This window comes from Martes martes (assembly GCF_963455335.1).
Source record: "Martes martes genome assembly, chromosome: 1".
Classification (NCBI taxonomy): domain Eukaryota; kingdom Metazoa; phylum Chordata; class Mammalia; order Carnivora; family Mustelidae; genus Martes; species Martes martes.
In genome coordinates, this window is record NC_137888.1 from 158,232,965 (window position 1) to 158,249,966 (window position 17,002).

General features: G+C 48.6%; 1 protein-coding gene across 1 annotated transcript in view; it reads right to left on the reverse strand.

Annotated features, from left to right (window-relative positions):
- SLC41A3 (solute carrier family 41 member 3) overlaps positions 1-17,002 on the reverse strand; it is a 131,839-nt gene that overhangs the window by 96,290 nt on the left and 18,547 nt on the right. The window contains exon 4 of the mRNA XM_080813098.1: positions 1,858-1,965. Coding sequence (XP_080669224.1) covers positions 1,858-1,965 — 108 coding nt within the window. The remainder of the gene's footprint in view (positions 1-1,857; positions 1,966-17,002) is intronic.

Here is a 17,002-nt window from a genome sequence, read left to right on the forward strand (position 1 = left end):
ATGAAACTTGGGACACCTAGATGGCTCGGTGGGTTAAAGCCTCTGCCTTTGGCTCAGGTCATGATCCCAGGGTTCTGGAATCGAGCCCCACATCGGGCTCTCTGCTCAGCAGGGAGCCTGCTTCCACCTCTGTCTCTGCCTACTTGTGATCTCTGTCTGTCAAATAAATAAATAAAATCTTTAAAAAGTAAAGAAAAAGAAAATGAAACTTATCTATAGAGACTAGAGCTGGATCAGGGTTGCCGGGATGGAGTGGTGGGAGAGGCTGGGCCGAGTGCATAAGGAGACATCTCCTGAGGAGATGGAAATGTTTTAGATCTTGATTGGGGTGGTAGTTATACAGGGACACAGATCTGTCAAAAGTCACCGACCTGTATGTTTAAATTTTGTGAGTTTTTATTTTATTAATTTATACCTTAATACAGTGATTTAAACAAAAATACAGAATGGGTGTTGAGTGACTTCAAAAGCTCATTATCATCACATGTAATGATAATGATGGAATTCTCCTTGGACAGATGGCTGTAATGAATTCTACCACTAGTTTTGTTTTCCCTCCATGTTTTATGTATTTTAAACAAATTAGAATGAAGATTTGATCATTGCAGAGAATGTTTAATATGTAGTTAAACACTATGAAATAAAAATGCTAACACCTAAAATGCCGCCACAGCAGAGGCGGCAAGGAACACTTTTTATCCTCTCAAACACTGACCAATGACATCATACGTGCGCATGTCTGTATCATGTTATCTGTTGCTTAAAACATTTCAATGTCCTTAGGGTCTATAAATGATCCAGCCTTACCTGTTAATTCCCTGTTATTGCAGTAACAAATTATCACAAACTTTATAGCTTGAAACAACAGAAATACATTCTCCTGTTCACCTTTTCCAGCAGGTGGAGCCACATTTCCTGGCTCCTCCTCCATCTTCCAATCCCGTAGCAGAGCATCTGCTCTGCCTTGGCTTCCCTCACCTGGCATTTTCCTGGCATTTTCTTCTGAAACTTCCCTGTCCCTTGTGCTGCCACTGAGACCCACCTGGATAATCCAGGATCATTTCCCAGGTCCCTCACATAATCACACCTGCAAAGACCCTGTCCACATAAGGAACCATGCACAGGCCCGACTGATTAGGTTGTGGCTCTTGAGGCGTCACTGCCTGGCTGACCGCCCTTCACCCTCTCTCCCGGCACCCCCTCCCCTCACCTGCCCTAGTCCAGCTACACTGCTCCCCTTTCAGTCTCTTGGCCATACCACACCTCCTCTTGCCACAGGCCAGGTTCACACACTGGTTCACAGGAGGGGAGAGACCAGTCTGCGTAACAGGAGGAGAATGTAGGTTCCCAGGAGAGCCGAGAGGGCTGGGATAAGCAACAAGGCGAGGGCAGTGTGAGCCACAGAGCCCTGAGTAGACCCCTCTGCTGATGGAACATTCAAGGACACATTCTAGAGAACAAAATTCTCCAAGGGAGGTAGGTGTCATATTGATTCAAACCCCCTCTCTTCTCTCCCAAACCCTCCAGCAAGCCTACGTTGCTCATTACAGCTTGTATGTGAATGTGTGGAGCTGGGCTCGGGGACACAGACCAGCAGCTGACACCGGGGCTAGAGGAGAAACCAAGGGTACACGGGGCTGGGCCTGGCCCTTGCCAGAAGTCCAGCTGCACTGTGGAAAAATGTTGGCAGACTGGGAGAAGTGACCAGGTGACACATCATGATAGAACAGAACCTCACGACACTCATTTTTCCAGAGTCCAACCCACCGGCTAACAAGCTATGAGGGGAGCCTGAAAGGTGCCCGTGGGTCCACCCCTGCCGAGGCAGGTGGCCCAGATGCTCAGATATCGACTTACAGCTGTGGAGAGTCGTGACGCCAGCGTCATTTCCAGGTTCCCCTTCAGGCCCACCAGGGGCGGCACCAATGTCAATAGATCTTTAACCTCCACAAACACCGGCCAGTGCTGGTGGGGAAAGAACAGGAGATCAATCCAAGTACACATACTGGCACATCTTCGAAATTTCTCAAAAGAAGGTGTGGCAAGTTACTTCTCATGAATAAGACTAAGTAGTTTCTTAAATGGCTTTAAATTAAATGCCGATTAAGGAAGCCATGAAAATTTCTGAATACTATTCAGCAAACATCACTTGTGGCCTCAAGATAGTCCCTTTCTTTCTCTGGTCTTCAGCAGCTGGGGAAACTGGGGGCCAAGCTAGGGTCTGAGGCTGACAGCTGCAAACACGCTGTGTCCAGTGTGACCCATGTGTTTGTAGCAACAGGAATGAGTCACCAATTTCAAAGCTGAGAGATTTGAATGAGAGAGCTGGCGAGACCAGCTAGGACCAAGGAGTGGCTCTGCTCTACCGCGGACACTGATTCTCAGGTGGCCCCAAGACACTAAGGCCAAGTGGCCCCAGAGCATCACGTATGGGCTCTGGAATTGTCAAAACAGACAGAATATGTCTCTATCCATGTCCTATCAAGTGTAAAATATTAAAAATTTTAAAAGGGTCCTTGTGTCACTCAGTCAGTTAAGCATCTGCCTTTAGCTCAGGTCATGATCCTGGGGTCCTGGGAAAAAGTCCTACAACTGGCTCCCTACTCTGTGGGGAGCCTGCTTCTCTGTCCCTCCACACCTCATGCTAATGCTCTCCCTCTTCTTTCTCACTCTTGCTCTACCTTGAATAAATAAATAAAATATTCAAAAATAAAAGAAAATTAAAAAGAATGAAAGAGCACATAAAAAAAACTGGAAGGGAAAAAACTTACTTGTGCAGTGAAAATTCCTACCTATTTATATGCAATTATATTGCCTGTGCCCCCTCCACCAATTTTCAAAACCCATCTGGTACCAGTGACTTAATTTAACTCTCTGGCCCCTATAGATATCTGTGATCCCTACATTAAAGGTTCCTCTTAGTTTTGTAATTCTAGACCTAAAAAACCCTCCTACCTTGTCAGCTAGGAGGCAGGAGGCCTGGGGTCTGGTCCCTGTTCCCTGAGACTGAAGATGTAAGAATCCACTTACTAGGGGCCCAGAAGAGTCACCTAAAGCAGCCCAACAGAATACCTCACAGGGCCTGAAGTGAAAGGGGTCGGGCCTCCTTCAGGTACTCAGATGGACAAAGAGCACCCATGGCTGATGGCTCCCTTTCTCCTTTCACCTTAACTTCAAAGCTGGGGCATTCAGAATCCATACCCAGCTCTGATGGAGTGAGGAGTCTGCTCTTCCCTGAAAGTTCAGAAGAGGACTGTGTCCCCAGGCAAGGAGGTGCTCCCATGGTCGGTTGGCAGGCTCCTGCAGCTCTCAGTCTTCAGAAGCATACAGCCCCAGTCCCCTGTGCAGCTGTCCTATCAGTGCACCACATCCCATCCAGAGAGGTCAGTATGCCATCCAATTCCTGGAAGGGCCCTCCTCCCTGGCCTCTGGTCTCCCCTGAGACTGACTTCCTATACTCCAAGCCTCCTTCTACCTCCCAGCAAGCTGTCTGCTCCCAAGCACTTTCTTTTTGGCTGACACACAAATCTGAGTACCCGCCAACTCAAGAGTAAAAATAAACCCCTTCTCTCAGCATATCCTGCCATAGAAGGCTCACCAACACCCACACAACTCCTTGGTACTCAGCATACAACTCGAGTAGTGCAAACGGGTCCCCTCACCGTCTGTCCAGCACCCTGACCATGGTCGCATGCCACTCCTCATTCCTTGCAATGCCTAGTCACTCAACTATATCTCTGCACACACTTATCCCTTTGCTTGGAATGACTGCTGTCTCTCACACCATCCTAGAAGCTGTTAGAGTATCCTTTAAGGTCCAACTCCAGTTGTCCTGCTAACTACAGATTCTTTGATCCGTCTAGGAAGAACGAGTCATTCCCTCTTTCTTCATAGGCAAATGTCTGCTCACTACCTCCGCTCCTGGACACGTGTTTGAGGGATGATCAGATGAGTGCCTGCCTCATCTCACTAGGCTACAAATGCCAGGAAGGCAAGGATAGGTCTGTTACTGCTCACCACTGCACCTCCAGGGCCCAAGAGCAGCTGGTACAGAATTCAACAAAATATGCAGAGTGAATAAATGAAGAACAAGACGAATGAATGAATTCATCTAACCTACTCTGCGTATGGCTACATCCTATCTGCTTCATGTCTGATTCAGTGAAGAAAGACCACATACACTCTAACAATTAAAACCACAGTCATTGCCCCTGGGTGCACTCCCACAAGGTCTGAAGGACACACATGACGTGATAATAGAGGCTTCCTCCACAAATAAACTGAGATTGAGGCTTAACCTCAACTGCGATATTTATTTTGTAAAAAAGAAAAATATTTATACTTTTCTTGTGTAACAAAAAGATAATCAAAAAAAAAAAGAAAGAAAGAAAAAGAACTGATACTCTGGCCACTTAGTGGGCCTCAATCCCTGGGCCCAATGACAGACTGAACTCAGACCCCATAAACAGAGAACCCAGATCCCTGGCCCCAAATCTAGAGGAGATAAAACCAGCACCTGGCCAGTGCCCTTAGGGCCAGCCCACTGTGCCAGGGACATCCCCAGGGCACACCTGCCAGGCGGTCATCCTTGCTGCAGGCTCATAAGCCCTGAGGCCCTGACATGCAGCAGCCTGGAAATAGCTGAAGCCAGGTCACCCTCCTGTGTTGCGGGACTACCCTGTGAAACGGTGCTGGCAAGGTTGCCTCCTGCACCACTGAGTGGCCATGATCAGGGAGGTGCTGGTGCACACGTAGGAGCCATGGAAAGCTGAGTGCCCTTGAACTTCACTTTCCCCGGGAGGCCCTGCACGTTTGCAAAGTGGGAAGAAGGGACGAGGTGTATCTTCTAGGGATGTTTCCAGTTTTTCCCAGCTGCTGGGTCTCCCAAAGCTGGAGGGCTCAAGGCCTGGATTTGCAGACAGCCTTCCCCCTGCATGCTCTGGGCCTGCTTCCCAAGACACACCTTCTACTGCATGCTAGCCTCCCAGATGGCACCTTGACACAGAGGTCCAGAAAGGTGTTCTGTGCTCTGGCTGGCCTTCCCCCTGGACTGGCCTTCTGCACCACCACTGCTGATGGTCAGGCATGATCCCAAGCCTGTCTTCCCCCCACATGCCACAGAATCTTCTGGACTCTTCCGAGATCCCCCCCCAACCAATTGATCAATATTCTCCCAGCCTGCGGCAACTAAGGGACATGCAATGCGGGGGAGGGCTGAAACCCGTGCTCCATGAGAAAGTCATGGAAGGTCAAAAAGGAGAGACCCAGGGCGGAGTCTTTCTCCGCAGTAACCCCAGGAGGGTCTTAGGGAAGGCGTGAGACACTACTGCAGCAGCTCGAGGGGTGCAGCTCTGAGGTGGGAGAGATGGGTATACAGGTGGCAAGCCCCCCAAGTGAATGCTTTCTAACGGTACTGGCCAGTACACAATGGGCTCTCCCAGACCCGGGAGGGCTGAATATGCCCTCTGCTGAGCCATGTAAGTGGAGGCCAGTTAGGAGGCATCATGACCTCATCCAGAGACTGGGAGACAGCCATCGGGAAGGAGATGCTGGGTCCAGCTGAGAAAGACCCACACTAGCTGGGATGTCCCCACGGGCTGCAAAACTAAATTTAAACTTAGTATCACTGACTAAAAAGCATATCATCATATAGTATGATCCCACACGTTCTTGACGGATACACACCAAAACACTGACAGAGATTATGGGCACCCTCTCTTCTTCACTTACATATATTGTCTAAAATCAGACTAACTCTATAAAAATGTTTAGGCAGACAAAGCAAACCCTCTGTGATTCAAACAGCATTACCTGAGCCAATCCCAGGGCATAAACAGACCAGGAGAAGTGAGTGCTAGAGTGTGTGCTCACCCGAGGGCCTCCCGCAAATGCTAATACCCAAGAGAGACCACTACCTCCCTGTGCTTGCTCGGACCCCAGCCCAGGCTCTGGACAGAGATTCCGGGGACTGCAGGAAACAGCCCCCTTACCCTCGGGGCTACAACATGAGGCATACTTGGACGCCTATCCCTCACAATCCTGTGACATACGTGCATTCATTTACCCTGTCTGTAGATGGGGAGGCTGATGCAGGGGAAGCTTAATGAATTCCCTCAGGTAGTGAGTGAATGGCAGAGTATCTGAGCCCCTCCAGGCCCTGCCTGATGAACCTGCATCCCTTGGAAGGAAAATGGTTTGAATTCCACAGACTAACATGTGTAGGCTGACCTTGGAGGGAGTCATCAGAAGCTTCTATGAATCTCGGACCTGGAGTCCCTGGAAGAATCTCCAGCTGGCACCACTGAGCCCGTGACTCCTGGGCATTGGGCCAGGATCAGGGCTGCAGCCCCACTCAGGGCCTCTGCTGTCCTCCACCCTGTCCTATCTGTGATGCCCAGAGAGCCTGATACCCCTCTCCCTCCACCCAGGGCCCCACGCTGGCACTCATATGCCCAGTACGCACTTGGATGGTGTTCATCACCAGGCCGGCTGTCAGCATGCCCACGCCCGAGAGAAGAATGGGCACCACGATCTGGCAAATGATAGTGAAGATAGTCTCAGGCCAGACCCCGTGGGGGGAGCGGGTCAGCTCACAGCTGAAGCCTCGCAGCTTCTTGCCCTGGAAGCGAAACTCCAGATTCAGCTGGGTGACCACCATGGTCAGGCTGTGAACTACATGTGCAGGAGCAAGGAGCCCAGGTCTGTCCTCTGTCCTCCTTGCACACACCAGGATCCGTTTCCTAAGAGGTCCACACAGGTAATGTTGCCAGTGTCCTGAGCTGTTGAAAGGCACCCTTATAGTCCCTCAGCCAAGGGCGAGAGCAAGCAAGGAACAAAGGCCAGTGTGACTCAGAGCCTCATTTGGGGCCTTGGCAAGCTCCTCCTGTCCGTCCACTCCCTGCAGATCAGGCTCTCCTCAGAGTGGCTGCTGTGCCAGCTGGGACCTCCCTCAACTGGACTATCGCGAGGAGACTCACAGCCTCTCTTGGTGGCCTTGAGAGCATCCAGCCAATGCTGGCTTGGGCTGGACCCAGGGAAACAGAGCTGCACCAGACCTGGCCTTGGTGAGGGCTACAAAAAATCCTGCCCGCCTCTGCACACACACCCCAGGCTGCTTCTACTTTCAGAAGACAAGGGCCTGGAGAAATCTCAGCATAAAGGACCCACTCCTATAGGCCCCTGAGGAGTTCATTCCTCAAGGTCAAGAGTGCTGCAGATACCCAAGAAAGAAGCCATGTCCTACATTCACCTTGACTTCAGAGTCGAAAGGCTCACGGCCATATGAAGAAGCTGTGTTCACAAAGGAAACACAGTACTGTTCTCTCTCAAGGGCCCAGAAGGCTTATAAACATGTTTCGAAAGGGACCCCCCACTCCCTGTACCCTGACTGTCCCAACCCAGAGAATTCGCTGGGACATCACCTCTGACTGCTAGAGATTCTATGGTTGGGGGTGCCCCGTTCCTTCCCCATGTACCAGGGGTGGAATGGCAGGCCTGAGGGCTGGCCGGAACAAAGGCCAAGGCCACAGGCAAAAGAAGCCCAAAGTCAGAAGCACGCTCACCAACTGACCCGGGAAGACTTCACCTGGATCAGGCCTCAACTTCAGATCCTGTTCCTCTCAGGCAGTTTAGCTAGTTCCTCTGTGTTGAATAGTCTATCTGGGCCTTTGATCTGGGCCTCAACTTCAGATCCTGTTCATCTCAGGCAGTTTAGCTAGTTGCTCTGTGTTGAATAGTCTATCCCATTCTCAGATCCCATCCCATTAGCCTGGAGTTCATGGTCCTCACCAATCTAGATCCTACTGACTTCCTCCAGCCCATCCACCTCCTCACCAACTCCAGCTAAAGTCCCCCGACAACTGTCTCCCTCAAGCCCCAGGTATTCCTCTCTCTGCATCTGTCCTCACACAGTTCATTTACTCATTCATTCAACAGGTATTTTTAAGTCTTTCCTTGGAGCCAGTCATAATGAGCTCTAACCTTCTCAGGCATTCCTCCCTTTGATTTGTAAAAAGAAACCAAGCCAGTCTGGTTTCTGAGAGACTGAGTCTCTGCTTCCCATCTCTTGAAATGCTCATGCTTGTAACCCAGACACCATACTGTGAGGAGCCCAAGTGGTCACATGGAGAGGCCCCCTATGGGTGTTCCTGCTGTAATTCCAGGTGACAGCCAGCAGTAACTGTCATGTCACATAGTGAGCTAGCCTGTGTTGCACACAACACACAGCAAGCCACCGCAGCAGACACAGCAGCAGACCAGACATCCATTCTCATGAAGTTCTACCCAAACTGCAGATTCATGATCTAACTGAATGACTGGCTTGAAACAAGCCACTAAATTTGGGTGTGGTGTGCTGCATGGTAATAGGTAACAGGGACATCTGGGGAGCCTTGTCCCCACTCTATTTTTCTCATCTCAGATAAACTAATAATTACCAAGCTTCCCTGAGTTCGCAGACTCCATGGAACTCCCATGTAACTCAATTAGTCCTCCATGATCCTTCCTTCCAACCCCTCTCCCAAGCCTCCTGCCTCAGTGAATGTTTCTGCCAGAAAACCAAAACCCTTTCTGATCACCCAACCCCCAACCACCTCAACACCACACCCAATCTGCTCATCCCCATGTCTCTGCCATGCCCGTCCCCTCCTCTCCAGCTCATGGATACCACCTTCAGCAGGGCCCTTAGTACCTCCTAACCCATCTGTCCACCAGAAATAATGCATGTTTTTCACATTCACATTTTACATTACATCTCCAAGTCACCCGCTTGCCCAAATATCCTCAAGAGCTGTCAGCTCATTACCTGAGAAAGCTGAGATTTTGTGGCCACACATTCAAGGTCCCTTGCAATCTGGGGTGGGGAGCATCCACGTGAGGCCTCTCTCTTTCTAGAACATAGTCATACACCGCACGGCCTAGAAGGAACTTCCCCATGGACCCTCACGTGGGCCGTGCCTATGTTCCCACCACTCTTTCTGCAGGTTCCACACACTGCTCAGACTGAACTCCTGCCAAACCTCAGGGCCAACTGAGTGCCTCCTCGTCTTTGAGGCCATCCCAGTTTCCTGGATAGAGCCTGACATCTTTCCCAGGATTCCCAAGCTCTTTTTCTGAACCCCTCTGAAGACAAGCCCACACTTGCTGGGTGGCAACATGAAATGCACACACATTGACTCTCCCGTCCTGGAGTGCACTCCCTTCAAGATGGAGTCTGGCTGACTCACTGTTGCAATCTTCAGAGGAAGGGAAAGCATTCATTCATTTACTCCCCAAATTAGTACTGAGGGCCTAGTATTTGCCAGATTCATGGTCTAAGTGTCATGGTGCATCTGTTAGCTGAAAGACACATGCTTAGAGCTTTCTACTATGGCAACCAATCCTAAAATGGAAAATGTAAGTATGACCTGTGACAAGTGCTCTGAAGGAAACCCAAGGAACGGGAGCAGAGATGAGGGACAAACAACCACACAGCACCAAGACCTGCAAATGAATGAATAAATGAAGGAAGGAAAGAGCTTCACTCCCTTGTGTAGCCCACTGTGCTTCTCAAAGCCCTTTCATGCTGAACCATTTCACGTTCAGTACACCACCAGACTCACAAAGTATCCCTAGGATGTTCACCAGGAAGTGCAACCTTCTGTTTTTGCAAATGAGAAATCAAAGGCCCAACAGGCACATGACCAAATGCTCCCCATCACTTGCCATCAGGGAAATACAAATCAAAACCACAATGAAATGCTACCTCACACCAGTCAGAATGGCTAAAATGAGCAAGCCAGGAAGAGACAGACATTGCTGAGGATGTGAGAAAGGGGAACCCTCTTACACTGTTGGTGGGAATGCAAGCTGCTGCAGCCACTCTGGAAATCAGTGTGGAGGTTCCTCAAGAAGTTAAAAATAGAGCTAGCCTATGACCCGGCAATTGCACTACTGGATATTTACCCCAAAGATACAGATGTAGTGAAAAGAAGGGCCATATGCACCCCAATGTTCACAGCAGCAAAGGCCACAACAGACAAACTAGAAAGAGCTGAGATGCCTATCAACAGACGAATGGATAAAGAAGATCTTGTTCATATCTACAATGGAATATGACTCAGCCTTCAGAAAGGATGAATACCTATCATTTACCTCGACAGGGATGAAACTGGAGGTATAACGCTAAGTGAAGTAAGTCAAGCAGAGAAAGACAATTATTATATGCTTTCATGCATATGTGGAACATACAAAATAGCGCAGAGGATCATAGAAGGGATGGAAAACTGGATGGGAAGAAATCAGAGAGGTAGATAAACCATGAGAACTCTTGACTCTGGGAATAAACTGAGGATTGCTGGAGGGGAGGGGATGGAGGCATGGGGTAGTTGGGTGATGAGCATTAAGGAGGGCACATGTCGTGATGAGTACTGGGTTTTATAGGCAACAAGTGAATCACTGAACACTACATCAAAAACTAATATGTTGGCTAATTGAATTTAAATTAAAAAAAAAAAGGAAATTGAAGGCCCTAGAGAGTTTGCTGAAGATCATCACTCATGTCAGTACCAGAGGCAGGACTAAGACCCTGACTCCCAGTGCAGACTGCCTCCGCCGCCCTCGCTGTGGTCCACTCCTTGCCCTTCTCCCATCTGCTGCTGCCTGCCATCTGTGGTTTGGAGCCCTGTGTTCCAACAAGAGTCTGAACCAGCAGAAGGCAGAGAGAAATGTCGTTTTTGGGAAAGGAGCTGTAGAAGTTAGCTGGTTTACAAGAGAACAGCTCAGAGCTAGCCTGGTTTCTCTGGACACTGATCACACTGCTCCTATGGCACCGAGCTGGAGGGACCCCCAACAAGTGGTCACTTTACTATGATTTCTTTATACTTTTGAATTTGGTCAAACTTCATAATACAATGTATACTTATACACAGTGGGCCTTTGAGCCACTCTCATCAGTACAGAAGATATGGAAATAGACAATCATTTGTACAATTTCACAGAGAAAGAGATTTCTGATTATGCAGTTCTTAATCATTATGAAAATGTTTCTCATTTCTGTTTAAAAAAGCAAATGAGAAATTAACATAAATACACACAGCAGTGAACACAAGCAGTGAAAGTTCAGAAGGATATACATCAAGATGCTAAAAGTGATTGCTTCTGAATGGTAGAGTTAAAAGTGACAGTGGGAAGCCTGCTTCTCCCTCTCCCACTTCCCCTGCTTGTGTTCCCTCTCTCGCTGTGTCTCTGTCAAGTAATAAATAAAATCTTTTTTAAAAGTGACTTTTATTGTATAATTTTCTGTACATTCTATTGTGATCACTTGCTTTCATAATCATCAAAACATAAACTGTCACCAAAAATAAATAAAAGATGTCATTACATGAAACACTTTCCTGTGCTATTTGAGAACAAAATCTGTCAACCTGGTTTATTAGGTCACAATCCAGAAAATCAAGACTGTGATTTTAAAAATAGCTCAGTAGCACAGTAGAAAATCTCAAAGAGCTTGAGCTAGATTCTGGGGCTACACTAGGTAGTGGGGTAGAATCCGGGTCAAACATCAGGTGGTTTCCTGGGTGACCCTGAACAAGTCCCTGCCCGTTTGAGCCTCTAACTTCTAATCATGAGGGGTGGGACACCATCAATGCTTTTCAGTCTATTCTGCCATCAGAACGACCTGAAACCTGAAACTCAGACCCAGGCACGGATCAATGAATCAGGATCCCCAGGCCTACAGCATGAATCCCTCACCCATTCCAATACCCTCAACTTTTAGGGGTTGTGTCTTTGTAGCACAATTAGGAGGGCCTGCAGTGGGTGGGCAGAGGGTTTTGGAATGCACACTGCCATTCTTAGCTTTCCTTTCTGATTCTTCAGCGGGAACTGGTTATCTTCCCAGCAGCGCACCTTCCAAATGGTCTGAACCCAATGGTCACGCTTAAAAGACCTGAATTCTTCCCCATCTTGTTAAGGTCTCAGAGATTAAGCCAATTACATTTCAATAACAGGAGGGGTTCTCCTATATTTCCTGCTTCTGCTGACGCTGGCAGAACCCACACACAGGTGAAAACATAGATCCAGAGCACTCCCTCCCACCCGGGGCCAACTAATCTCATGCATGATCTCCCCAGGCAGCTCCCTTGTGTCACTCAAGCCTCACTCTAGCCTCTAGTCCTCAGGCCTCCTCTTGCCTCCCCCTCTGAGTCTGAGGCACAGCTGACCTATTGTCTTCATATCCCTTTCTGCTGTCCAACACTGACTTATGCATCTGCTGTCTGTCCCCCCCTGCTTGGCTGTGATGCTGTGAGAGTGGGGCCTGGTTGTTGGCTCCTCCATAGCAACCAGGACAGTGCTGCTCTGTCTATTTCTCTCTCTCTCTCTCTCTCTCTCACACACACACACACACACACACACACGTGTGCATGGCATGAATGAGTGAACAAATGAACAAGTAAACAGAATCATAGAATCAAAAAGAGAAAAAGAAACCCCATCAGCCTTCTATAGGTTGAGTGCTATAAGGCCTAAAATTAATGAAGATTTGCTGTCTTGACATCTGGTGAAACCAGGAGGGCCTCAAATGTTCTAACTGCAACTTCTCTTTCCCCCCTCTGCTCCAACAGACAAGGTCCTCTAATAAAGCAACCCTCCTTATCCAGGGGACCAGGCACAGTTCCTGCTTATCCCTGAGCAGAGGGTTTTAGTTCCTGCCAGTCCACACCTTTTCATGGGAACCAGGGGCACCTCCTTCTACTGTTACTACAAAGACTGCCTCCTGGAGCTCCCGGCAGTTCACTCTGCTCCCCAGTGCAACCCTGTGTGTCTCTGGGTGGTAGGGAGCGTCCTCCTCCCCCAGGTTGTGAGTACGTGTGACTGATAAACTCGGGGATTTCCTTTGTTCAGTGATGGGGTCATTGTGTGTTTGGGCCAGCTCCATATGGTGGGACCTCCTACGGTGGGAACCCCTCCATCACCACTGGAGTCAGAAGGAGGTGATTCCAACAGTTGGCATCGGGATTAGGACAGCCCAACCCTGGTCAGCTTTCAACAGCTGCTCTTTGCTAACTATCTGCTGACATGACCAGGGCTGCCTGGGATGAAGCTGTGAACTGCTGGCCAGCTTGTGCGTTAGCCTGCTCTGTGTTCTACTCACTGTCTCTCCTGGGCACAGCCACCTCTTCCCATCACCAAGTCAAGAACTACTGCCAACTGGCCATATCCCAGTAGGAGGTACCTTTGGCGGGGGGGCAGTCTGTATCTGCAAGAGCTCTATGACACTCCTGCCACCTAGTCTGATTTATCAATTAAATAGCCAAAATAAGATCTCATGAACCCCCCCCCCCCATTTATGGAGCTAAAATAGTTAACACAGTCCAGTGTAAGCTAACACAGGGTCTTCAAGGATTGAAATTGATCATACAAGACCTACTTGGTGAAGGAGTGATTATCCCCACTGCTTCTTTCAGGTCTAATTTGGCTTGTTTTTAAACCTGGAAAGAATATAAGGTGCCTCAGAGTGCATGACCACAACCTTAATGCTCTGGTTCCATCCTCTGAGGCCCCCATCCAATGTTACTGAGATTACTGACCCCAACCAATCAGCAACCAGTATTTTGCTATTATAGACCTGGCTAATGTGTTCTATTCAGTGCCTATTTCAACAACCTCTTAGATGCAGCTGACCTTCAACTCTGAATGGACACAGTAGACTTTTCCAGGCTACTCACAGGGTACCTTGCCAGCTCTGCCATGCACAATCTTTGCAGACAATGTCTTAACTGCTTGTGCCTTTCTCAAGGAGCACAGGTCTGACAACACATTATGATGTCTTCCTGCAGGGAGGCTCATGTGACACATTCATCAAGGACATCCAAATACTCAGAAAGGAGCTCACAAAGAGAAGATAGGCCATGGTTCCACAGGCAGGGCACAGCCAGCCACCCTGGCAAATTCATGAAAACTATTTTGGTAAACCCAGAGCAACTCCATCCTTGACACTGTCAGAAAACAGCTACTGACTGACCTCTCAGCACACACACTGGCAATACCAGCCCAAAATCTTTTAGCCCTTTTTGGATTCCAGAGGCAACACAGTGCTCATCGACACATTTTACTTATACCCATTTATGCTTCTCTTGCAAAGAAGCCTACCTTGAATGGATACCTCCAACAAAAGGCCCTAGAATCTGCCCAAATTAAAGTCAACAGGCATGGGGTGCCTGGCTGGCTCAGTCAGTTAAGCATCTGCCTTCGGCTCAGGTCATGATCTTGGGGTCCTGGGATGGAGCCCTGCATCAGGCTCTCTGCTCAGTGGGGAATCTGCTTCTCCCTCTCCCTCTGTGCTCTTTCTATCTCTCCCTAATAAATAAATAAAATCTTAAAAAAAATAAAGTCAACAGGCATTCCCATCAGTGCCTTCAAATACCTCTTCACTGAAAAAGCTTTAGCAACCTCTTCTTATGCTTCCTGGTCTCTGGACCATATATCCATATGGACACAGAGTGCTCAAGGCCTTCAGATGTAAGAAAACACCTTCCTTGCCTACACTATACACCAACCAAAAGGCAACTGCTGGCCACACACTGGGCTATCCTGGAAAGAGAGGCTTTCACACACCCTGGCCTGTGACCCTCCATATCCAGCTGCCCATTGAGCCTTGGGAAGCATAGCTACTGAGGCTTCCTCAATGCAGGATAGAGTCAAATCTGGTCCCCCTGGCATGCGCCACCTCCAAGAAGAGGTCTCCCCTGCTGTTCCTTGCCAAATGCCACCCACGCCAGAGGAGGTCGCCCCTCCCCTGGTCCCCTTGGCTGTGCAGGGAGCCCCCACAACACCAGCTGAATGAACAGCAATGTAGTCTGTATACTTTATGGGTGGTGTGACCACTGTACTACATGACAGAGCTCAGTGGAATGTTTATGTCTCTAATAAAGGACACAACCCACCCAACAGTCAGCAAAAGTGGCCAAACTTTAGAATGCCATTTAACACTGGATGCCCTGGCCAGCCAATGTCCCCATCTGCACCCCTCACCAACTCCCGAGGCACTGCCTGAGTTGTCCCTTTCAGGACAAGGAAGAACTTGGGGCACTCTTGCCTCAGAGACACCCCAAATAGAAGTCAAAGTCAGTCACAGCTGTCTCTATAGATAGTAAGGCCACAATCAAGGTGTCACTGGGACACCCCTTGTCCTCCTTGTTGTTCCAACTTACAGACCATGGCCAGGCCCTCCTGGATATGCAGGATACACAATTCTGGCTCCACAGGAAGGGTTCAGTAAACTCCCACCTCCCCTGCAGACCCTGAGCAGCCAGTGGGACTGAAAGGCACACTGTTTTTCTCCAACAACTCCTATTTAAGCTACAAGGTAGCAGATGAGCCCCACTGAGGGTGGAAGGTTGATTAACCTGGCACTGATTCTAATCTGGATTCCTGCTCCTGGGGAGACATGCTCCCTGCACCCACAACACAGGCCCAATAAAAGCACTGACATTATTGGCTGCAATAGGGAGCCCCTGTAAGTTCCCCATGGGGCCCTCTCCCTTCAGGTCAAGGGGCCACTTCACTTGCCCACTCCCTAGAAGTCCCAGTCACCACCAGGGTTTAAGCTGGTGTCAAGGCATCACAGGGTCAATGTGGTGTGAGGCCTTAAACTAGCAGCACTATGTGCTGCTGTGACCTGGCACAAAGCGGGAGGGTCCTGCGTAGCCTAACCACAAGTCCCACCCTGCTGTTCTCGCAGCCCTTCTTATCAAAGGGATGGTTCCTTCTTATCCTCGCATAGTGGGCTCTATCTACTTCTCTGCCAGGTCCCTGTGAACATGCCAGTCACACCCTCCCGTAGAAGCCAGGGGCTCCCCCACCAGTTTGATACCAGGCAGGGCTTCCCACAGCCCCTGCAGCTTTTCTCTGCTCCCAAGCACTCCCTCCTGAGAGCCTGCAAAGCACGCACTCCCCCTCTCAGACTAGGAGTACATGTGATTAATAACCTGCAGTATTTCTCAACAGTCCAGGGCTGGGTCCCGAATGTTCAGCCACCCCATAACCCTAAGACAGGAATCTTCCCTCACCAAGGGGAGGCAACAGGCTGGCCTCAGCCCCCGTGACACTCAATCCAGGCTTGAATCCCTTCACTCACAGAACTCTCCACCCTCTTGCTTCTCCCCTCCCATTAGCCCCTTGCCCTCCTGCCTTTCTCTGCGCAGGCAGGATCCCTGCCAGACCCTCCCTCCTCTTTACCCCCACCCACTTCCACAGAGCCCAAGGTTCCTGACCACTCTGCAGACCACCAGTTTGAACTTCTGCTATATGTAATGCAAAGAGATCAGACTCATCACAAAGAATGGGTTTTTCTCTTCTTCATATGAATACATTCCCAAACCCTGTAATATATGCTGGCCTGTGTGGGCACCCAGGGGGCTGGAGAGCTATATGAGAGGCAGCTTCTGTTTCTAAGGAGAACACAGGCTCAGAGCCTTAAAAGAAAGATATAAAAAAAATATATATTTTATATATATATTTATATATTTTATATATATATAAAATATATATTTTACTACATAATATATATATATACACATACAAATATAAATATTATTATATTATATATATTTGCACACATATGTGTGTGTGTGTGTGTGTGTGTATGCAGGGCCAAAAGCAAAGTCAAAAGAGAAACAGAAAAATAAGAAACATATTTGTAATCCATATCACAAAGAGCGAATTTCCCTACCTATAAAGAACCCTTAGGTATCAATAAGAAAAAGGATAACCACTCCATACAAATATGGACAGCGAATAGAAGCAAATATCCAAAGATATTCCACTTTACTTGTTAATGTAAAAAATGCAAATTACACCACAAGGGACCTCAACAATAGCCCCCAATACATTCTGTACTGACACTCGGTGTAATCCCCTCCCCTTGAACATAGGCTGAACTCAGTGACTTGCTTCTAGCCAAAAGAATAAATGTTCTTCTGTGGTGAGGTTACAAAAGGCAATGGTTTGTGTGACTTGCTAA